General features: G+C 35.4%; 1 protein-coding gene across 2 annotated transcripts in view; it reads right to left on the bottom strand.

The window, feature by feature from the left end:
• The window catches only part of ubr1 (ubiquitin protein ligase E3 component n-recognin 1), a 40,651-nt gene extending 23,025 nt beyond the window's left edge, over positions 1–17,626 (bottom strand). For both annotated transcript variants that reach the window (XM_057343493.1, XM_057343492.1), the window contains exons 1-19: positions 17,522–17,626; positions 11,837–12,102; positions 11,447–11,525; positions 11,115–11,225; positions 6,529–6,656; positions 6,117–6,255; positions 5,971–6,033; positions 5,755–5,878; positions 5,338–5,445; positions 5,141–5,229; positions 4,911–5,009; positions 4,477–4,634; positions 3,958–4,057; positions 3,701–3,829; positions 3,041–3,221; positions 2,303–2,364; positions 2,105–2,215; positions 1,725–1,790; positions 1,536–1,637 (exon numbers count right to left, since the gene is read on the bottom strand). In XM_057343493.1, the coding sequence (XP_057199476.1) occupies positions 1,536–1,637; positions 1,725–1,790; positions 2,105–2,215; positions 2,303–2,364; positions 3,041–3,221; positions 3,701–3,829; positions 3,958–4,057; positions 4,477–4,634; positions 4,911–5,009; positions 5,141–5,229; positions 5,338–5,445; positions 5,755–5,878; positions 5,971–6,033; positions 6,117–6,255; positions 6,529–6,656; positions 11,115–11,225; positions 11,447–11,525; positions 11,837–12,102; positions 17,522–17,557 (2,151 nt within the window). In that variant the 5' untranslated portion in view covers positions 17,558–17,626. The remainder of the gene's footprint in view (positions 1–1,535; positions 1,638–1,724; positions 1,791–2,104; positions 2,216–2,302; positions 2,365–3,040; positions 3,222–3,700; positions 3,830–3,957; positions 4,058–4,476; positions 4,635–4,910; positions 5,010–5,140; positions 5,230–5,337; positions 5,446–5,754; positions 5,879–5,970; positions 6,034–6,116; positions 6,256–6,528; positions 6,657–11,114; positions 11,226–11,446; positions 11,526–11,836; positions 12,103–17,521) is intronic.
• Between the last annotated feature and the right edge of the window lie 7,563 nt (positions 17,627–25,189).

The following is a 25,189-nucleotide window of genomic DNA, read 5'->3' as shown; positions in this document are numbered from 1 at the left end:
AAATTTCAAATGCTATTAGATTATTAATGATAATCTTAAACTATAATTTACCTTATTAGTAAGTTTATTTGTTTTATTTAGCCTTGTTGTGCAAGCTCTCAGGAGCTTGTGCAGAGGCAGCAGCTTTTGCCAGAGGGGAACTGGAATCCCCTGGTTGGGCCTGGGTTCTCCTGAGGTTTTTTTTCTCGATTAGAGTTTTGGGTTCCTCGCCACCGTTTGCATACTGTTTTTGCCACTATTTGCCTGGCCGGGGGGGCTGCTTTAGAATTTTAAAGTTTTAATTAATAAATATTGCATATAGGAATTTATAGTCTGTTATATTTGACCTGTGCTTCTCTCTCCTTTATCTTAAATGTGTGCTCTCACTGAGCGTTGTGTATGTGCGTACTTGTCTGTGTACGTGTACGTGTGTGTGTGCGTGCGCGTCCGTGTGTGTGTGTCTATGTCTATGTGTGTTAGTACGTGTGCATATTGTGTGTGTGGAGTGTTTTGTATGTGGGTATGTCTGTCTTCTGTTTTCAACTTTTTCTTGTTTTTGCAGGTACAACTTTAATTGTTTTGCTTATAGTCAATATGTCTTATGTACAGCTGCTTTGTAACAATGAAAATTGTAAAAAGCGCTATATAAATAAAGTTGAGTTGAGAGTTATTTATTAAATTTTTATTTATAATATTTAATATTTATATTTATAATTAAAATTGAAGTGTCGGAAAAAAAGAAGCATTCTATCTAAAAGCGAATGCTCACCCAGACCTGCCTGAAACGTCTCGTGTAACCACACCCCCACAAATCTACGTCAGTTCGTGGTATGAGTTGACTAAGACGGCCCAAATGTATACACAAGTCAGTACTGTAAGTACAATTGTTTTGGAACCTGATGTTCCAAATATGGTAAGAGGCGTTACATTTCCATCACACGCTTGCAGTATTCGACCAATCACTACGCTCTGGTTAACTGGCCAATCATAACACACCTCGCTTTACAGAGCGATGAACTTCGTAAAAAATTAGCGCATTTCAGAAAAATCAGTGCAAAGAGGAGATACAAACAAGCACGGTATTTGGAAAATACAGCATTTTAGATCCTTAAATAGTGTATACACATTGCATTACATTTTAAACAAATGATAATATTCGTTTTAGCTGCGTGACTCCTTTAACTTCCGGTCTGTGTTTGTTTATCAGTCTGGCTAGAGGCTAGTAATATAAGAATTTATTATATATTTAATGTATATTTGCATTAATATATATATATACAGTATATATAAATATTTTATTCTATTTTCATTGTATTAAATTAAATTAAAACTACTCAACAATAATAGTGTAAATTAATCAATAACTGAGCTAAATAGTAACAATTAACTATAACACTATCTGATAAATTATTTAGGCAGCTGGAGACTTGTGATAACAATTTGAGAGATGCCTGAAATCAACCGGTCAATCAGTGAATATTTTTTATCTAAATATTTCAAAACTAAATTTGGTTTGCCATTTTATCAACACTGTTATCAATTTTCAAAAAACTCACCTGATCTTTACTTGAGCAGTTACCATTGAACATTTCAAAGAGTTCAAATCTCAAAAGAATGAGCATTAGAAAGTGGTTTGGGTCCATTTTGGACGCAGCAATCTGTGAATGGTCAAAAAATGTCAACTTAAATACGCATATTTACCAAAGTTAACAAATATCATCATAACTTTGATTTTCTGCCCATACCTGCAGCATGATGACATCCTTATCAAACATTTCATCCCTGCACTTCACATCCTGATAGTAATACACCTAACAGAGGCAAACAAACACAGGAAAAGGCAAAACACATCAGTAATACAATACAAAATGACAATATATGACAGTGACAGCATACTGTAACTCTATCACCCAAATGTTTTCTTTTCCACCTCTCTCAAATACAAAACACATTTGAAACAATTCATTGTGTTCAAGTAACCCCGCCCCAAACTCACCCCCAAAGTGAGTGATGTTTTTTTTTATGAAATTAACCTATAAATGGCTTACTTTTAGTTATCCCAGAATTAACATTGAATAGGAGAACATATTCTCACAAAAAAAACTAGATTGAGAATTTCTCTCACCTGGCTGACCAGCGACAGGCCGTTTCTGCGCCACATGTCGGCACACACCTGAGCTGCCAGCACTATACAGCGCAGTGGCTGCTCTGCCAGCTCAATGAAGTTCATCTGAGCCTGTTACACAAACACAAAGATCTGCTAATCTAAACACTAGAACTTAATCTATTACACAGTTATTTTATTTATTACAACAGCACTCACAGGATCCACAAAGTCAGGAAGGAACTGGACTGCTCCATTCTGACACAAGAGCACATATAAACCTGAAAGCAACAAACAGCCTTAAGAACCTCAGAGAAGTTAAAAAATAGATCTAATCTGAAACTTAAATATCAATATCATTACATTACAAATTGATAGTGACCATGAGAAAAAAAAAGTTAAAACTATAGCAGATGCTTTAACATGCCATTTTAGTTTTAAAACATTAAGAAAGGCTATAAAAAAAGAGAAAACTCAGAGAACTGCAGTTAGTTGGTTCAATTCATCACAAAGACAGATTTCACGGTTTAAAACATCAGAATTGGTCACATGCTTTCAAAATGTACAGTATATTCAACAATAAAAAAACGACTTGACACCAGATCTCCTTTGCACCTTAATTGAGAATTTCTGAGAGGTTTCCAATTTCGAAAATGTGAACAAATTCATTTGAGTCAGATATTTTCAGTGAATCAGTTGATTTAGTTTAAAGAAAAGGAGAATTATCAATAAAATCAGACTAATTCAGATCTTAAGTTTATCTCAATGACAGCTCAGTTTAGTTTGTTTTAACATTTTGTAGACTGACCAAACCAGTTCTCATTCACTTTCACTATAAATGGAAATGAAAACGTTGGTTTTACCTTAAATTAACAGTTTACCCAGAAATCAAATTTCACAACTTTCAAAGAAAAGTGTTTGAATTTTGCTAGAGCAAAGCAACATTTTTTTGCTAACCGGCCAGGAGTCTGGAGATGGGCAGGTGGATGGAGACGGGCTCCTGGGAGACTTTGTATGACCGTGCATGCAGGATTTGCTTGCACATGTAGCTGTCGGTTGGCTCGCTGCGGAAGGGCTGGTTGGTGCAGGACATTAAAACCTGATAACACTCTTGAAAGGCCAACAACATAACCCTTTCCTGTGGGTAAATTACAAGTGTCCATACACTGTCACATATTAAGGTCAATCATTAACCAATGGTTAAACAAAATTCACAAGATAATCGACAAGGAAACAGTAATGGCATTAAAAGTGGACCATAAGTAAATGAACTATTGCTCAGAGTCTAACAATTTGTAACACTAAAGACACAAAGTACTCATGTGTATGTGTTATGCAGTGATCCTTCAACAGCTTCCACGCTTATTGAGCTGCTACCCCAATAAAATAATGAAATATTGACAAGAGATGTAAAAAAAATGTGATTATGACTGAAAAACAAAGAAAAAAGTTGTATTCTATTTCATTACAATAAATAACTTTAGGACAAAATACTAAATACAGAATATTTTGTAATAAAGTGAAGCACATGTACATTAAACATGTGTAGTTTATTCCTGTCCTGGTGAAATCCTATCAAAAAGGGAAAAGTAAGGCCTCCGAGCCGCTGTGACTCACGTCAGAAGAGCACCAGTCCTGAAACATGCCAAGAATATGGCGTAGCTGCATCTGAAGAGTAAACCCCGCCTCCCACTCAGGCTCCACCTCCACATGCTGACCAACCTGCCTTTTCACCTCTTCCATCCCCTGACATCAGAGAAGAAAGTCTTAAAGCCAACTGTGGTTTTTAAGTTTGACAGAAGTTCTAATAAAAACGGACACATTTAACTGCATTTCAATAGTTCAGGCAAGAAGTATTTAAAGCAAAATGTTACCTGCATACAACGAAGGAAACAAAGAAAGACACGGAAACCTTCAAGAAACTTCACCCTCAGTTCCTCAGTCCACACTGAGGGTTTGCTGATAAGTATGTACCTAAGATCATCAAAACGAATCGGTATTAAGTTGACTTTCAGAAAAATTGCTCGTTTTGATTTTATGGGTCACTTTTTAACATAATTTAATTCCCCCAAAAATGAAAAGTTCTGTCATGACTTATGCACAACTTTTTACTTTTGTACACACAAAGCTATGATATGACATTGCAAAGAATTTAGTGCAGAAGTCTTCCGATTACTTTTCTCAAACATTTACGGTATATCTTTTATATTATAAAAGCTTGAAAGCATGGACTCTTTCATTATATGAAAACAGAGTGGCCAGTAAATTCTTCAACATTTCACTTCCACACAAACAAAAAAAGTTCATATGGGTCTATTAAAAACTGATGGTGAGTATAAGACAACAAATGCATTTCATTCAGAGCACTGTGGAAACTGTGGCATGTTCAATACCTCAAGTCATGGAAAATAACTTGAACCCGGAAGAACTTGTCAGAGTTGTAGCCCTGAAAATGGAAGCGGCCGTTGCTGTCCAGGTGTTCCCTCATCATCTCCATTACTGTGTCTATTATCACCTTTATAACGTTTCCCTCCTCTATCAACTGCCTGGCCTAAAAAAAAAAAAAAAAGTGTGTTCAATGCAGTGTTATGTTTTTCTTGTTTGGTTAGGAAATATAACTATGGTAGGTCGGTCTTGCAGTGTTAAAAACTGCAATAGCATTACACAGAGTCGTTCAGGAAAAGCCTCTGGTTCTTTTACTTTCGATTTCTCCATATATCAAACAAGACAAGTAACGGTACATATCAAAACAATAATAGCAGTGCTATAAAAATCTGCTCCGTAATAAATACAGAATGTCACAAATTTAATCGTTGTAATTTCGTACCAGAGTGGGAACAGTAAAGATCTGCACAGACAAGGCTGTGACTGAGATATTTCTTTGGTGGTCATCACTGATGAAGTCCTCCTGAAGCTGTTTATAGTGCTGAAAGTTATAATAAACACATATTAGACCTCACCACCACTTTTTCGTGCAGTGGATGAATACTTCCACATGTGTATCTGGAACACTGAAATCATTTCAACAAGAACTTAAATTCTTTTGCAAAATGATACCTCTGTGAATTTCATGGCAAACTGCCTCTTGTATTCTGTGTCCATTAGTAAACTGCTAAAAATTAACTCATGGATGACCTTGCGGGCTCCTGAGGAGTTACACAAAACAAGGTTACAAGGGGAGGTAGTATTCTGATCTGAATAGACTTTAATTGATCTTAAGCTATTTAAACTGTGTAAGAGACCTCACTACTGACCTTTATAAAGTCCGGCATCGTGTAGCATGACTCGACTGATGAGGCTGAGTTTATCGCCGTCAACGCATGGGTCTAAAGCCACCTGACAGAACACCTGCCTGAGGCCAACTGCAGAACAGCAACAAGGACAAAAGCCATCCAAACATCACTTACAAAAAAAACGACATAATAGCTGATCATAATAACAGTGTATTGTGTTCAAGATTAATTCACTTAGGCCGGAAGTTACCATTTTGACATGAAGTAACAAAATAATGGCAGTAAAATCGATTTAAAGCAAATGGACTCTGGGCAGTCCATTGCAAGAACGGGTACGTATAAATATAATATATATTGCAAGAAAGAGTTACAGTATAAATTTTAAAGTTTTATTATTAAAAAGTATTCATGTCGTGTCATCAGCCGTTATTGCTCAACCTGAGTAACCGATGATCTTCTGGAACCATGTGCCGAGTCTGAGGGCAAAGATCTGATGAGCCATAACAGCGGTGTTGAGGATCTCTACCCGCAGAGGTTGCTGTGTAAGTTGCTCTGAATTCGACTGCAAAGGAAATAATGGTTAAATGGACACTCAGACCTAGACATTATGCATCTACATGAGCCCCAATAATGGAAAACCAATACAATGTTTACCCTGATACTGTCTTTAGCTTGTTGACAAGACCTTAGAGTGCCTCTCTTCACTGCTCTCCGTCCCTGAAATTAAAAACAGCTTTTTTGTCATTTGCACTTTAATATCCAAGGGCCCAAGAAAGTTAAAGATGCTTAAAATACTACACCTCTCTGTCAATAAGAGCTGTGTATGTTTGAGCCTCAGTCTGGTCGCATCTGATAGCTCGCTGAAGTGTGTAGATCACATGGTCATAGGAGTGATGTTCATCATTGTAGAGCACGCAAAAGTACTTGTCTTCCTTGACTCTAAACAACACAGTATACCTTTATTACAAAATGCATGTGTTTATGCAGCTTACCCAAATATAAATAGAATTCATGATAGAATTTTCTAGATAGATGTAGTCCTTTAAAGCTATGACTACAAAGTAACACTACAAGGGGCTCTAGCATCCATTCTTTCTAAACTCTTTCAACCATGATTTTCTATAACTGAAAAATGAGAGCAATGTTGTAACTAGCAATGCACTATTGTGAAATGAGAGCTTGTTGCTTTAATAATGCCGTTTGTGCATTTACTTTGGCTTCAGCTCCTCTTGTAGTTCATCAGTCTCCTTCCAAACCAGCATGTCTACAGTGTAACGTAGCAGCACCCGGAACAGAGTCTGAGCACGTTCCTCAAGGCCTGAATCTAATGTACACTCATCCTGTAACACACATGCACACAAAAGCAGATTTCTAAACAACGTCTTGTTATTGAGTCATATTTTAACATGGATATAAAAACTAGATGCCGCATTAGCATCTGTTTCTATGGACCGCTAGGCCATCCGCCATTTTGGAATGGTCTGAGCCGGTCCATTAACACTCAAGAGTAAGCTGTCTGTATATGATTATGAAAACATATTTATTGTTGTGTAAACTAAAAATTATATCTGCTACACTAACACGTGACAACAACGAATGGTTATCCCATTTTTCGGGAATTTATATCCCTGTGGTTTTCACAGCCATGGCTGCGTGCAGTGTTTTGCCATTCTAGCAAACTGTGTGTGACGTCAGTGGACCGTTCCAAGATGGCGGACACGTCTACCTGCCTGGAGCGCTTGAATGCGGCATCTAGTTATATATATCTATGTATTTGAATGCTGACTGACTATTACTATCCCCTATTACTATTACTATAAATCCTAAAGACTTATAATGAAGGAGGGACCTATTTATTTAATATGATATTAAAGCTGCAATCCATCACTTTTGCCTCTCTATCGTCACCTCTGTTTAACAAATAAATGGCAGGTTACTAAAGCTACAATACATAACTTTTGTCTCTCTACCACCATTTCTGTTTAAAAATAAAATTGCAGGACACTTTATATATAACTGAGATTAACAACACATTATTGAATGCTGACTGTGTAAACTGGGGTATGGTAAAGAGACTGTTTTTATGCACTTGACATGACTAAAAGGTTTCTAGCAGTAAAAGCACCAATACCAGTGCTCAACTACATTAGGAGTACAGATAAACTATCTTCATTGAGGTTTATCGCAAAACATGGCAAGAGTCAAACACAAAAAGCCACCTGCTGGTTTTCAACAAAGGTAAGGATGTGGCGAGTGGCCATGAGCACATGTGGATCTGGAACCTGATCTTATCACAGTGAGTCTATTGAGTTAACTGCACAGAACCAGGCCATCTGCCTTCTAAAGCCGGATCTTCTCTCGAGGAAACATTCAGGGAGTCATAAATGGCACAGAGCTGTAGAACTCTATCAGGATTATAATTAGGGATGGGCATTTTTCAATAATTTCATATTCGAATATTTGAGCTCATAAAAAAACGAATATTCGAATATTGGTTTATTTAAATTAAGTTAATAATGACGTAATTTCTTACATTTTTATTTAGTCACAATTTCACATCAAGCTTATAATTATCATTAAATATTCATAATGCATTAATATTATGTCGTGTATATCGTTTTTTTATGTTGAAAAAATAGAAAAATACATAAAAACTGCATTTAAACCTGCGCGGAACGGTATAATACAAAAAGAAAACGGACAAAACAAAACGAACAAAACGCAACGTATATTGACCGTCTGTGATATATGGTTATCTTGTTTATTTTGTTTTACATGTTCTTGATAAGAAAAACAAGCATATACAGTTAGGGCCATAAATATTTGGACAGAGGCACATTTTTTGTTATTTTAGCTGTGTATCAATATGTTTTCGAGTTACAGTTTTATAATAGATATTGTCTTAAAGTGCACACTCTCAGCTTTATTTAGAGTGTATTCACATCCAGATTATCTGAAGGATTTAGGAATTACAGCTCTTTAATATGAAGCGCCCCCCTTTTTCAAGGGACCAAAAGTAATGGGACAGTTGAATAAAAAGCTGTTTTATTCACATGTATGGGTTTTTCCTTAAATAATTTTGTCATAAATGAAGCATGTTAAAGGTCTGGAGTTGATTCTACATGTGGTGTTTGCATTTGGAAGCTGTTGCTGTGAACCCACATCATGGGGTTCAGGGAGATCGCCATGCAAGTGAAACAGACCATAGTTAGATTTTAAAAACACTACACATCCGTCGAAAAGATGCCAGGAACATTAAGAGCGGCCAAATCAACAATTTGGGACATTCTGGGGGGAAAAAAACACACCGCTGAGCTCAGTAACAAAACAATCCTAGGCGTCCATATGAGATCAAAGTGGTGGATGATGACATTATCCTCTCCATGATGAAGAAAAACACCTTCACAATGTCCGGACAAGTGAAGAACACTCTCCAAGAGGTAAATATGTCAATGTTTGTCAATCAAAACAATAAAGAGAATACAAGGAAAAAATAGAGAGGGTTCACAACAAGGTGCAAAAGCCTCAAGAATAGGATGGGTACATTAGACTTCTGAAATAGCCGAACAAGCTCTAGAAAGCATTTTTTTGGAGAGATCAAATTAATTTCAGCCTGCATAAGACTAAAAAGAATAAAAGATATGGAGAAGGCTTGGAATAACTCATGATATGAGCATACAACATCTTCAGTAAAATAGTGTTCAGGCAGTGTCATTCCATTCCATGCATGACGTACTCAGGCACTGGGTCACTGGTGTTTTTTGGTGATGTAACAGAAGACAGAAGCATCCGGATTAATTCTTCACTTGTCTGGAAGTTGTGAAGATGTTTTTCTTTATCATGGAGAGGATAATGTCATCATCCACCACTTTGATCTCATATGGACGCCTAGGATTGTTTTGTTACTGAGCTCAGCGTTGTGTTTTTTTTCCCCCAGAATGTCCCAAATTGTTGATTTGGCCGCTCTTAATGTTCCTGGCATCTTTCTGACGGATGTGTAGTGTTTTTAAAATCTAACTATGGTCTGTTTCACTTGCATGGAGATCTCCCTGAACCCCATGATGTGGGTTCACAGCAACAGCTTCCAAATGCAAACACCACATGTAGCATCAACTCCAGACCTTTAACATGCTTCATTTATGACAAAATTATTTAAGGAAAAGCCCATACATGTGAACAAAACAGCTTTTTATCCAACTGTCCCATTACTTTTGGTCCCTTGAAAAAGGGGGGCGCTTCATATTAAAGAGCTGTAATTCCTAAATCCTTCAGCTAATCTGGATGTGAATACACTCTAAATAAAGCTGAGAGTGTGCACTTTAAGACAATATCTATTATAAAACTGTAACTCGAAAACATATTGATACACAGCTAAAATAACAAAAAATGTGCCTCTGTCCAAATATTTATGGCCCTAACTATTTTACTCTGGTGAAAGTCTGTTCAACAAGCCGACGGTTAACAAGCCGACAGCAGAGAAAACGCGCTGCTCTTCTCTAACTCCCAGTAACAAAACCCAGATTAGACAAGAATATCTGGCTTTATTGTTTATAATGTTGATAATAAATGAAGTAAACGGGCTTGATACCTCATGCCGACTGTTAAGATCCTAAAGAATACCCCGCAATTAAAACACGATTACGTGACCGTCACCTGAGGAAGATATTCTGCTGATCAGCATATATAAATATTGTTTTCAGTGTCTGTCTTGTTTAGCTTTGCATTGGATTTGCATCAATAAATAAGATAAGCCTATTTATTTCAACTAAGGTAAGGAATTACAGTGCGTTTTAAAATGAACAAAAAAAGCATCCGTGCAAATTTATTTACAGGCTGTAACTTGAAGGCGACGACCCTATTTGAACTTGTAGAAGGAAAATTCTTGCTTTTAGGTGTGGAAAAATGTGCCAGTCTTATGTTAAGGCCAAATTCATTAACATTTGTTGCAGTGAAATGTACATTTTCATGTTTCAAGTTGTTGAAATTAGCATTACTTAATATATTTTTAACGAACGAATATGGATTTACTAAGAACAACCACTGCAAACAAGTAATGGTAATAAATTAATTATTGTTGTTAATCATTTAATATTACGTTGATATTTTTATACCTAATGTATAAGTAATGTTAACGAATTCTGTGGCTCACCAGTTTTTAAACATTTTAATATGGTGATGTGAGCCGAGCATAAAACGCGATCCGGGCATCCAGTGTGTAAACTTAAAATATTTAAACTAGCTTGCGATCTGAGTGAACAAAGATTTAGGAACACATACAAATGATTTTTATATTTTCTGTACATTAAAAATCATTACAGAAGAAGTGAAGAAGTGTTAAATAATACGTGACAACTCTAAGGTCTTCTGTAATGGTCACTTAACCTTGTGGTGACGCAGTTTTATTCTTATGAAAAATAGGAATATTCGAATAGCATTTTTAATATTCGAATAGTTATTGCGGATCGAATATTCGAATTTTCGAATATTCGTGCACATCCCTAGATTATATCCATATTAAGACTGTGTCTGAACACCCTTGACTCTTTTGAATACTGGGATTTAAAGGACTAAACTACTAAGGCCTTTATCTTTCAAGAGCTCTAAATCACAGATTTTTCTATCCATCGGGTTTGTGTTGTGTCAAAGATGCGTCACTTTCCCACACACACTCATGTTTCCCAGGCCTGTCCCACATGGCCTGTCCTGCGACCTCAGACCAGGAAGTTAGTTCAACAGTAGAGTTCATGGAAAAATCTACTAGTTGTAACATTGAAGACCTGCTGGAAAATGAACCGTACCGTTTCCATAGCGACTGAGGTGCCAGGGTCGTGTTGGGAGCAGCATGGTCCGGTCTTCCAAGCCTCCAAGTCTCCGCAGTCACAGAAACCTCCTCCTGCTGAAGCATGCATCTGTGGTGGCATAATGACAACGTTTAAGCTAATTATACTATTTTACAGAGACAATTAGTAGCTTTTAGTTAAAAGAAAAGCTTTTCTTAAATCATTTAAAAAATGACTAAAATACCCTCAAAGAACAAATATCTACTTTTAAAGATAACATGGCTTAAGAGGACAAATTAATTTGGACAAAATATATTATATCTTTATATATTTTCATATTCTAAACATACCTTGTAGCGATGGCTTTTGTGAACACTTTTCTGGAAGCATTCCATGCAGAGTACACAAGTGGGATCTATTGCACAGTCCCTGCAAAAACAGCATACAACAGATAAAAAAAACATTGGTAAAAAAACAAGTCACAACTGGTAGACTTTATACAAGTCAAGAAACTTCAGACTTGAAGTGGCCAGCTGGATATCACCAATCTTGTAACATGTTTTAACTTAGTTATTTTGTATATCTACAATTAATAGCTAACTATTATAATTATTAGTAACTAATTTTCTTGGGGATTTTTATTTGACAACATAAATTATTATTGTAATATACTTTTAAAAATTCACTTATTTATGGGTCCTCTCTGTGATAACGTTTCCTATTTTATGGTTAATGCTAACCTGCAGGAGTACACTGTCTCGCCCTCTTTAAAGACACGCCCACATTGCTGAGACGATGAGCCGCTGTCACATTGCTGTAGCTTCTCTAGGCCAACATGTGGGTCCTCGCCAAAAAGAAACCACTCTAGGGGGAAAAGGAGGTGTTCCTCGACCTTTTGCTCCTCCTCCCGTTGCTGTGGCTCAGCCTCCAGGCAGTAAAGAAGGGGCACATGCTCACCCAAATGGCTGAGTATAGCAGCTCCTCTGTTTGAAGCCTCCTGCCATTTCTGGTGGCAAAAGAGTAAAAGCTGAAAAGTTCATCTTCCAAATATTAAAAGTAAGGTCCATTTGGACACTTAACAGATCAAAACCCTCAGATGCATCATCCTTGTTTACATGACTAAAGTCATTTTGATCAATTTAAAAAGATTTTAGGAGCTACTTGATTGGTACATTAGATATTTATCTTGAATTCTTTATCCATTTTTTTACTTACCAACTATATTAATTTTCATAACAATGCGCATTCATAAAGAAATGTTATGAATCTGCAGCCCATTATCCCGTAAACGCATTTAGCTTTTTCTCTCCTTGATTTTTTGCATATTTAATTGTGTACAGCTCAGTGTTATCGTTTAGGGCTAAAACGATTCCTCGAGTAATTCGAATACAAAAAATCATAGAGGCAAATTTTGTTGCCTCGAAGCTTTGTTTAATCCATTTAACTACAGTACACACGGAGCACTGCGTTTCTGGTCCGTGTATCATCTGATCATTTGATTATTCCATTCAATATAACAAACGGAAAAAGAAAAAAACAGTCGATATTTCGTTTTTCCGTTTTTCTGTATGCACAAAAATAAAAAACCCGTTGTTTTTCTTCTTATTTCATCTTGAAACGGGAAATCCAATAAATAAATAAACCAAAAACGAAATAACGACCCTAATTACTGTTTTTCTCATTTTTGGGTGATGTTGCACGGATTTCTGCGAGCGCGGCAGCGCGCCTAGAGCTCTTCACGAATCTCGCGATCGATCAGTTATCATTTACAATGGCTTCACTAGAGCTGTACATGTTTCATATTCATTAAATGTTTTTAAATAATATGACATATCACGAGATATCGGAAAAGAGGCTCTCTGGGGAACACTGCAACATTATTATGGTCCCTCCGTGAGGTACAGGCTCTCGCATGTTACCTAAAAACAGTAGCCTAAACTGATGTAATGTAATAGTGCAAATGACTACATAAAAACCTCACAGTTTCAACACAAACTGAACATCTTTTATGAATTACTCTATAGCAGGACAGTAGTTTTAGCTGGGGGAACCTGATGAACTCGGTTGAGTGAGGTTACGGGGGGAGGGGCTGTTCGCATCACATAACTTATACATTACAATAATTTATGGATTTACACCTTTGCTGCTGCAAGCCAGCTGTGGCTACTTAATTGTTTACCTAAATGTCACATATTAAAAGCAATAATGCTAACAAACTTCGACTGTAAGCTCTGGAAAGTATTGTATGTGAACGGCATTGTTCAATATATATTTTTGAAATATTTTCCACAGTCATGTCCTCCTCTCTCAGTGTGACTCTTTTAGTGGGAGTGAAAAGTACAAACAAAGCATATGCAAATGCATTCATTTCCATTTTGAGCTTCGCAAGTTCGCATGCACTTGATCCCGGTAAGCGGCTGTACATTGCACATGCGCAAAGCGTGCGCGCGAAGAAGACCATGGGAAATCACCCAAAAATGAAAAAACTATAATTAGGGTCGTTATTTCGTTTTGGTTTATTTATTTATTGGATTTCCCTTTTAAGGCTGAAATAAGAAGAAAAACATCGTTTTTTTATTTTTGTGCATACAGAAAAACGAAATATCCACTGTTTTTTTTCTTTTCCCGTTTGTTATATTGAATGGAATAATCAAATGATCAGATGATACACGGACCGTTTCTCCACAGACCGATAACGCACAGCCCGCTAAACTCTGTTCATGTTACAGGGCTCTCAAGTCTCAAGCATTCACCGTGAAACGCGCATTTTAGTCTGTTCACACGCTCACACGTGTTTCTCATGCTGAAAAATAAGTGATAGCTTATTGAAATGGTGAACTGCTATTTTAGTTAGTTTTAGTCTATTTTGCGAGTGAAACTTGTTTTCCGGCTGCATTGAGTCCATCAGACTAGATGCGGACTTGTGGACGCCGATCCTGTTATTTACACGTCATCTGGCTGTTCTGCGTGAATGAACTGCACAGTTTAACGTGCTACATGCGTGATGCTCATAAATTTGTCTGCGTCTGCGATGAATGAGGACATGAACTTCACCTCCAGAGTTGCTCTGACAGTTTATTTCACGAACATGTTATTGTTTGAGTGAAGAAACCGACATACTAAAAAATAAGCGTCTTCCCACAACCTGCCAAAATAAAAGTCAAAGGCCAGGGTTTATCCTCCTTCAAATGTCGTGCCGCCTCAGGCTCTCGCCAAAATTATGTTGCGAGTCTTCACAAGAAATGCTGCGTGCATTTCATTTGTAACTGCAGTTGCGACATTACACCACAGTGGAGGAGCTGTTTCGTTATCAGCACACTGAGGCGCTACAAAGAGTTGCAGAACAAGAGCCAGCCTGTGTTTCACGGCTGTTTGTTTTGCATCCAAGTACGTTTAATTTCTTGAAATTTATTAAATTAACATGACGTACATCATTGTAATGTCTTTAGCTGTGCAGTTGGATCGTTGAATCAGCGTATACTGTACACAGCGAGTTCGCCAGTATGAACGCACATTGCGTTCAGAACGACTCGCACACGAATGACTCATTTGAACCGATTCATTTAAACTATTGAACTTTTCAGTCACTAGCGAATATAAGAGATCATTGAATCATTTAAAGTGAACCACAGAGAATGCAAGATGTGAATTAGCTTTGCTCATTTAGAAAGACTGGTTGATTCAGTTGGCTATTGTGGGCTGAAAAGTTAGTTGAAATGATAAAAAAGCTTTATTTGATTAAAAAACATTTATGTTTGGTTGAATAAAAGTAATGTTTTATATAACTTAATAATTGTCATTTTTATCTCATTTTATTAGAACTTTTAATATGTCAAACTTAGAGGTGGGCGGAATGGCCAAAAATCTATTTCACGGAATGAGTAATTTTATTTCACGGTAACGATATATTTCATGAAACAATCTCCCATTATAATTCTATATTTTATACCTCATTTTTCTTAGATTGATTTAACTAATTTATTTATTACAGTTCATTTAAATGCTCACCATAGTTAAAATGTAGGCAAGTTATGAAAATGTACTAAAGATATCAAATTAAGTTCTGATAATCAGTATTATTTATACATATTTATCTTCTGGCTATATCATATACAGTAGGAAGATAGACAACATATATAACAATAAAGTATGAATATGCACAAACAATGAGAGTACAGTATATGACTAGTGTTATAAACTGGTGTTCATGGGGTCTGTACTGTAGGTCTTCTTTATCGCTCTTCACTCTCTATTAGATGAGCAATTTTAGTGTGTTGCGACTCTCTGTCTTTTGGTTTGTTTATTCTCGGGCTTGTTTTTGCACTGCAAGTCTCTGGTGACTCCACATGCGTCTCCCAAAACTGGAGGTAGAAGCGCGTCACATCAAAGTGCTCAAGCGCTCGCGAGCATCATCGCGCATTTCAACGCAAGTTTCACCTTGGCTCGCCTGAAGTTAAACTTAATAAAACTATTAACAGCTTTTCAAAACACCCTGACTTCTGAAATACGTGTTGAGATTGAGCTCTTTTTTAAATGCTGGCGCAGATCCCTGCACGAGCACTGCGGGTGAGAGAAGCGCCGGACTGGAGCGGATCACTACACTACAGACTGAACGAAGGTCAAAAGGATGTTTGATACGTTCATTTGTTACGGGTGGATTAATTCATTAGTTTTTTTCAGAATAGCGCCTAATTTGCAGAGCGCCGAGTTAACCACGCCTACTTATTTACATTCCGCGGAATACACGGAATAGAAAAATCTCTAACGGTTGACATTTTATTCCACGGTAACAGAATATTCCGTCATTCCGCCCAGCCCTAGTCAAACTCAAAGTCACTTTGGTTAAACCACTTCAAGGTACGGTAGGCCTAGGTGTGTGTGTACAAGATCAGGATGGCACCACCTCCGCCTCATTTTGAGCCAGGAAAAACCCTGTAGGCTATGTATTACTATTTAATAGTAAAAAAAGAAACTAAAACTAATTTATATAAACTAAATGCATCATGCATAAACTGAAGTTATTTGTTTACCTTTGAAATTATTCTTTCTATTTTTATTCATGTTTCTTATTTATATATTTGTATTATACTGTATTTTGAATTTAATATGGCAATGGAAAGTACTAAATGAGTTTAGTTTTCACAGATATTAATGTATGCAATTTCAGCAATAAAAACTTTAATTATTCTAAAAAGGAAACAAATTAGTTGTTTCACTCATTGTAAGAGACCTGTCTTATTTTCTCTTGTATATTTAGTATTGCTTTTTAATAAAGAAAAAGTACTTATTATCCGAATCCCCGATTAATCGATGGAAAAATCAGTAGAATACTCGATTAGTAAAAGAATCGATAGCTGCAGCCCTATGTTATTCATCTGCTAATTGACTACCATGACTCACTAATTCTTTCCAGTCCTCTGCATCTTGGACTGAGTTTTTGGAAACTGGCCAAGTAAGGCCCTATGTAAATACTCAGTACATGTAAATACTGTGTGAGTTCAATCTTATCATCAATGGTTCCAATCGCAAATGCATTATTACACTTTTCCTTATATAAGTGTTCCAACATAAATCATTTGTTATTTCTAAAAACAAAGCATATGTCGAAAAATATAAGCCTAGATCACACAACAACAAACTCTAGGAAATACCACTGAAAAAGTTCAGAAATATGAACTTTAAACAATATATGGAGAGTTTGGTTCCAAAATGAGATAACTCCGTTTTTAACATTTTTCCAAAATCATGTTTTTTATTATGTTATCGTGTTTTTATTGTGTTAGTTAGCTGTATTTTTTTTTGTTATTATGGCTTAATTCAAAACAAACCAACTGCAGTTCGATTGATATTAATTGGAATGCACAATAAAAAAACATGATTTCTGAAAATTTGTAAAAACGGAGTAATCTCATTTTCAGAATCATATATACATTAATATATAGCCACCCAGAAAAAACGAACTAGTAAGACATTATTAATAGTTTAATTACTAATAAAATATAGTCTGATAATTAATGTCTTGCAATTTATTATAATACCACAATATTAATAAAAAGAAAACATTAGCTCGAAAATCGAACTCTGCAACGAATAAACCGCGAGGTACAATTAGAAAACCCTATAAAAATAATGAACTATATTACAATTTAGTTATTAATATATATATGAATATCTTGTCATCAGATTATCTTGTCATCAGATCTACTTGCGTTTTCATGCGTTACTGTAAACACTAAACATGTCAACAAATATCTACTCTCTGAGCAATATGTTTGTTTATCCTAAATTGTACAATAACACACAATCTAGAGGTGCACCATGCCGAAGTAACACATATCATGCACTGCTGAAATCGTTATCTACTACAAAATACATGACATGCGATCTCATTTGTGTTTGGAGTGATTAATGTCCAAATATCTTACCGTGCTAAACAGTTCACCACTCTGTGATTCCGCCATGATCCAAATGCCGTAAAGCACAACCACAGCAACACGACCGGGCTCTTTTACGACAGTTTAAAAGTGCGCACCACAGACGTACGGTATAAAACACTGGTCTAGAATCAGAATGACACACAATAAAAGCATGTCTAATGTCATGTTATTTTACTCAGAAAGCGAATCTCTCACAAAGAAATATTTATACCACCACATATCGCATGTATTGCTATTTAGTGAATCAACCCACTGCATCAAAGGCTGTAATGCTGTACAAAAAGGTATGCATGAACAAACGGCATTAACAATATTGGCCAACAGGTGGCAAACTAGTACAATAACACAACCGTCCAACTGTCACAAATATATACAGTATATATATATATATATTTTTTTTTAATTGTCACAAATATAGAACATGAAGACATAAAAATGGTAATCAAATGCTAAACCTGTTAATTTCCTTTTATATAAACCCCTTTCATACATTTTGTGGTATGTTAAATTATAAAGGCTAATGCACAAACTAATTTTAATTTCTAGAATGATACATTACAGACATAGCTAGTGCAGAATATGATGAACATTTCATATTAATCCAGAATGTAGAAGTCAGACAGAGTGGTATGTAAAACACATGTGAAACCCATTTTCTTTATAGTACATAGTATTTAAAACTATGTAAATGTTATGCATGATCTCAAGTTGTTGGAATTTCTCTTAATGACATCACTTCCTTCGTTACCTTCATCAGCACTGTACTTTTCTTACATTCACTCAGTCACTCACAGAAAGACAGCATGAATTATATTGTCCTGCGATTCTCAGTCACTTTAATGTGGCTCACATCAGGTAATGTTTTCCCAAATTTATTCTTAAACTTTATTATAAATACTGTGCAGTGTGTGTAAAATCATCTCCTTTGTTTCATTGACTCCACTCCATTACGTCATTTGTTTCTCTCTCAACAGCCACTCTTGGTGAAACTGTTTATCAAAATCCTTCTAATTCAATAAACAATGCAAATGGATCTGTTACATTCATATGTAGACACAACATACCAAGCTATTACCAAATATTGTGGTACAAAATTCCCAGAGATAGCCTAGGCTTTAAACTAATGGGATACCTTAATGGTGAAACAGAAAACATAGAGCCTGAATTTATCAATAAGATAATTTTAAGGGGAAATGGTAGAAAGAACGGCACTCTGATGATATGGAACCTTACGGCATCAGACATTGCAGTGTATTTCTGTGCAGCATATTACACATTACTCTGAATCCCCTCTGTCTAGTACAAAAAGGCATTTACACTAATGTCTTATCAGCAAAACAGTCAGACAAAACCTCTAACTCTATTTGTGGGTAAACTTAGTTTTGTGCCAAATATGAGCAGCAATGTCTTTTGCAAATATGAAAACAGCATGTATTTTTATTAATGGTACAATGTAAAACTTTGCTGTAATTTCGCAGCAGGATTGCCAGTAATTTACTGTAGATTTAATATACATTTTTTTTTTAAGCATAAACTTACCTATATATTTTTCTTTCATAAAACAAGACTGAATATCTTGGGTCATTTTTCTTGTTATGTAAATGTATCATAATTTAAGAAGTTTTAAATATTTTTACAGAAAACAAAAGAAAAATGTTTTGGAAGAATGTCATTTTTGCAGTGTTGCTGTGCTAATGCCAGTCTCTTCTTGCTCATTTTGAATCTCAAAAGTCAAAGTGTTTTGAAGTTATTTTACTTCAGAACATAGTTAAAATGTAAAAAAAATACTGCCAAGAGCTTTTAATTGTTTTGTTTAACTAAGCTTACCTTTATGATTCTAATTAAACCTTGAAAAAGGGGGTTGGAAGTTATAGGGCCTGTGTACTTTGTATTTATGTGATTGCAACTAGACTGTTCATTATACTTTAAAATTGTAAATGTCGTTATGTTTTAAACTGTTAGATTAATTTCACTTCCAGGTGTGAGGTGGTTATATTTCCTGCCAAAATTTGCTGAAGATATGTTTCATCTATCAATGCAGCTGTATGTATTAATATTGAAACAAATTTAAACATGTTTTGCACTTTACAAATAGCTTTTGCATTTACATTATTAAGAAATGGCAGGTCACATGTGAATACAATAAATAAATATAAATATATTTTACTTTATATTTAGTGAGTAAGAATGTAACACAATCCAACAATCAAAACCACAGCTTTATATTATATCATCCAATAAACTATAGCCTATGTGCTGTATATTTAACTTCTGTGACCCACTGGAATATGTCATATCCTGTACAACAACTAGACTTTGAACCATTTCTAAGGAAGGGAGGCACTCTTTGCTTTACCAAACTCAACATGCCTATAACCATTATTTCATTGATTCTGTTACTGCAGTGGAGCCAAGGTATCGAACATTTTTTTTATATTATCGCCATAGCAAATAAAACCATATTTTCTTAAATTCTTATTTTATTCTACAGGTTCTGCAGGTGCAAGTGATGTTGAACAAGAGCCTAAAATTCTTTGGAGACAAATTAGCGGTTCTGCTACTATGAACTGCACACACAATAAGGGTATTAACTACTACCAGATGTACTGGTACCGGCAGCGGCCAGGAGAGACAATGAGACTCATAGTATTCACATCCACTTCTGCAAAAGCAGACTTTGGAGATGATGAGAAAAACAAATTTGATGTTCATAAAAGTGCAGCTGAATTTGGATCTCTTACAGTGAAACATCTAAATTCAAATGATAGTGGCATGTATTTTTGTTCGGTGAGTGAACACAGTATGGCAAAGGCTGTAGAGTACTGTACAAAAACACTGTGAACAAGAAATTGGCCAATAGGGGGCACTCTTTTGTAGGCTATGTCAGAACAAATTAAACCATAAAACCACACATTCAATTGAAGCTAAGGTCTAAAGACAGCATTTGTGCAATGCTGACATTTATAACATGTAATTTCGAATAGAACATGACTACAATTTTGTTATTTGTCTTAGCATCCTCTTTATTGATTGATATTCCATCTTAATGTTGTTGTCCCAGTACTCAGCCTCACAGGTATAATAAACATTTTAAATTGAGAAAAAATTTGTAATGCTAATGTTGCCATTTTTCCTTTGTTTCTATTTTCTTTTCAGGCTTTGTATTTACTAAAAGTTTCTCAGAGCCCTTCAGATCAAAGCAAAAGGAGATAATGCCGAGCTTGAGTGTGAACACAGCAGGTCGAACTACAATGTGATACTTTGGTACAAACAAACCCTTGACCATAGACAAACATTATTGGGACTTCTCCGATAAGGCTTAAAACCAACAAAAATACTAAGTCTAAATACTGCAATTGATATTATTGAATAATATTTAAAAGTTAATTTACTGCAGAACATAAAACGTTAAAAACTTTTTTTATTCATTTAACTAAGCCTATCTCTATGTTTCTAATTAAAAGTTGGTAAAGGGGTTTGGAAGTTAGAAGGGCCTGTGTATTTTGCATTTATGTGACTGCAACTATAGACTGTTCATTATACTTTGAAATACTTCGAAATCCTGTCATGTTTAAAACTGTTAAGATTAATTTCACTTTCAGATGTGAGGTTGTATTTCCTGCCAGCATTTACCAACAGCTGAAGATGTTTTATCTATAATCAATACAGCTGTATGTATTTATTTTGAAAATAAATAAAAATATTTTTTATACTTCACAAATGCATTACATTATAAAAAATGGCAGGTCACATGTAAATAAAATAAATAAATATAAATATGTTAAATATATTTTACTTTGATTATATTTAGTGAGTAAGAATGTAACACAATCCAACAATCAAAACCATCTTATATTATATCATCCAATAAACTATATGTGCTGTATTGTTTGATTGATATTCCATTAATCCAACCCAAATCCATAAAATACAGTTTGTAGGATTATCTGATAAGGTTTTCTGCCATTTTAATGAACCCTAAACAATGCCTAATATGAGCTTTATAAACATTGATGTGCTGTATTTATTAATTGATGTTGCTTTGTCACATTTAACCTTCTGATATCACATCCTGTTCAACAGCAGCCATTTTAAACATCCCACAAGACTGCAAGTCAGTCTACAATTTAACATGCCCAGGACAATGCCATTAATTATATTGCTGGGTTGGTATTCAAATATCTTTAAAAGTATCTTCAAAGTTTTCTCTTAAAACTGTCGTCAGAATTTTCTTTGGAAATTGTTGACCAACAACATCAACATACTGACTTGAGACATGCTCATTTTTAATTTAAATGCTATTTAGGAAGGAGAGAATACAAAGGAATAGGGGCCTTACATTATTGGCATAGAAAGTGCATGCGATCCAAGCTGACTGTTACACAATTAAATATATACCCACTAATCCTGAAATCAAAACAAGAAGCAGTTTGTAGCGGGTTCGCTATAATAAGGAAGGAAGAGGACGAGGTTGGCGGGACTGACACGAGCTTTTATTCCTTTGCCACACAAGAAAACAAAAAGTCCATTCATACAACAAATAAATCCACGGCTTTTCCTTCAGCCTGGCTTGAGAAGATATTAATCCAGCAAAGTCCTTCGCTCTTTCCTGAGAGGTTCTGTGGCCGTGGCAGCCCGTGTGCAGTCCGTCTCTCTCTTCCCGTTGAGCGTCCCTTGGATCTTTATATATCGTCTCCCCGCGCCCTTACTGGAACGAGACACAGGTGTTGGTTGTTTGCATTTACGCCACTCACTTACCGCTCGTCTCCCGGCTCATGCTGCAGACCTCGCTAAACCACGTCCCCCTCGCCACACAGTTCTCATTTCAAATTCTCATCCAGGTGGGGGCAAGTCATGAGACACCTCACAAAGCTTGTGATGTTTAGGATGGGTTGCGTTTAGTTGCGTGACATTTTCTCTGATCAGGACAAGTCAAGATGATCAGAGTTTATCTTAATGTTGTTGTCCCAGTACTCAGCCTCACAGGTATAATAAACATTTTAAATTGAGAAAAAATCTGTAATGCTTATGTTGCCATTTTTCCTTTGTTTCTATTTTCTCTTCAGGTTTTGTATTTACTAAAAGTTTCTCAGAGCCCTTCAGATCAAAGCAAAATGAGATAATGCCGAGCTTGAGTGTGAACACAACATGTGGAACTACAATGTGATACAAACAAACCCTTGACCATGGACAAACATTATTGGGACTTCTCCGATAAGGCTAATCAAACAGAGTTATTTTATAAACAAAATAGGTTTGAAAGGAGATGCAGCCAGTAAGGGTCTTCGTGTCATAAAAGATCTGTCAAGTGATGACAGTGCGGTGTATTTCTAGGCAGCCTGCACAGTGACAGTCAAAACCTCAATACAAAAAACTCTCTATTTGTGCTTTCTTTACACTGTTCAACATCAATTATGTCTCATGGATTGATTTGCTAACAGCATTTGATGAACTGTATCCCAGGACACTAGAGGGAGCTATATCTATTTAAGTCACACCTTGAAAATTGTTGATGTCCTTCTGAAACCTTGTATGTCCAAATTCGCTGTTTTTCAGAAATTTGAGAAAACACTGTACTTTTAAACGATTAAACACTGTGTTGTCAAAGTTGACAAGCACTTTTTAATATTTTATTTTATTGGTTAGATATTTTCAAAATCCACTGACAAACATAAAGATGACTAATAATAATGATTTATGGCAAAAATAAATAAAAAGTACGAAATATGGAGATACAAGGTTTCGGAGGGACAACAGCAAAATGCTGCTCACTATGAACAAATGTAAAAAAAAACAGTGTACAAATGTGATCTATTTTCAGAATTCATTTTATTGTTTACACTGATTACAACAAGAGAATGAAATAATGACAAAAAACATCTTACTTTTAATTTTCATATTATTATTAGGCTATTTTATTTTCTCCCAAACTAGGACAATATCACAACTGTCATATAACATTAAAATATGTATAGACCATGGAAAAGTTCAAATGCTAAACCTGTTCATTTCCTTTTTTATAAACCACTTTCATAAAGTTTGTGGTAATTATAAAGGCTAATGCATAAACTAATTTTAATTAGAATAATACATTACAGAGTAGAGAATGATGAACATTTCATATTAAAACATAATGTAGAAGTCAGACAGAATATTATATAAAACACATGTGAAAACCATTAACTTTATAGTATACATGCACTATAAAAGCATGTAAATGTTATGCATGATCTCAAGTTGTCAGAAATTCTCAAAATGACATCACTTCCTTCATTACCTTTATTTATCCCACCACAGTACTTTTCTTACATTCATTCACTCAGTCACTCACAGAAAAACAGCATGATTTATATTGTCCTGCGATTCTCAGTCACTTTGATGTGGCTCAGGTAATGTTTTCACTTCTGTGACCTACAGTATGATGTCATAGCCTGTACAACAACTAGACTGTGAACCATTCCTAAAGTTGGGTGGCACTCTTTGCTTTACCAAAACTCAACATGCCTACAACCATTATTTCATTGATTCTGTTACTGCAGTGGAGTCGAGGTATTAAAAATGTTTAAAATTACTGGTATAGCTAAGGAAACAATACACTCTTTCATTCTAATTTCAGTTTGTTTATTACAGGTATTGATGCAAGTGATGTTGAACAAGAGCCTAAAATTCTTTGGAGACAAAGTGATTCTGCTACTATGAACTGCACACACAATAAGGGTACTAGCTACTACCAGATGTACTGGTACCGGCAGCGGCCAGGGGAGACTATGAGACTCATTGTATTCACATCCACATATGCAGAGGCAGACTTTGGAGATGTTGATAAAAACAAATTCGATGTTCATAAAAAAGTACCTGAATTTGGATCTCTTACAGTGAAACATCTAAATTCAAATGATAGTGGCATATATTTTTGTTCAGTGAGTGAACACAGTACGGCAAAGGCTGTAGAGTGCTGTACAAAAACATTGTGCACATGAAATCCGCCAATAGGGGGCACTCTTTTACAACCAATGTCAGAACAAATTAAACGATATAACCACTCATTTCATTCAACATTATGAAGCCAAGTTCTAAAGACAGCATTTGTGTAATGCTGACATTTATAACATGTAATTTCGAATAGAACATAAATACAATTTTGTTATTTTTCTTAGCTACCTCTATAAAATAATTTTTAATTTTAAACTATAGGCTACAAATCCAGTAAAAAATAAATAATAAAGTCATCACAGTCTAAACACTGCAATTGATATTATTGAATAATCTTTTAAAGTTATTTTACTTCAGAACATAGTTCAAATGTGAAAATACTGCCAAGAGCTTTTAATTGTTTTTGTTTAACTAAGCTTATCTTTATGATTCTAATTAAACGTTGAAAAAGGGGGTTGGAAATTATAGGGCCTGTGTACTTTGTATTTATGTGATTGCAACTAGACTGTTCATTATACTTTAATAGTTTTAAACATAACATTAAAATTTTAGATTCATTTCACTTCCAGGTGTGAGGTGGTTATATTTCCTGCCAAAATTTGCTGAAGATATGTTTCATCCATCAATGCAGCTGTATGCATTAATATTGAAACGCATTTAAACATTTTTTGCACTTTACAAATAGCCTTTGCATTTACATTATTAAGAAATGGCAGGTCACAT

Source organism: Triplophysa rosa, linkage group LG10, assembly GCF_024868665.1.
Source record: "Triplophysa rosa linkage group LG10, Trosa_1v2, whole genome shotgun sequence".
Classification (NCBI taxonomy): Eukaryota; Metazoa; Chordata; class Actinopteri; order Cypriniformes; family Nemacheilidae; genus Triplophysa; species Triplophysa rosa.
This window is presented reverse-complemented; position numbering and strand designations above follow the sequence as displayed.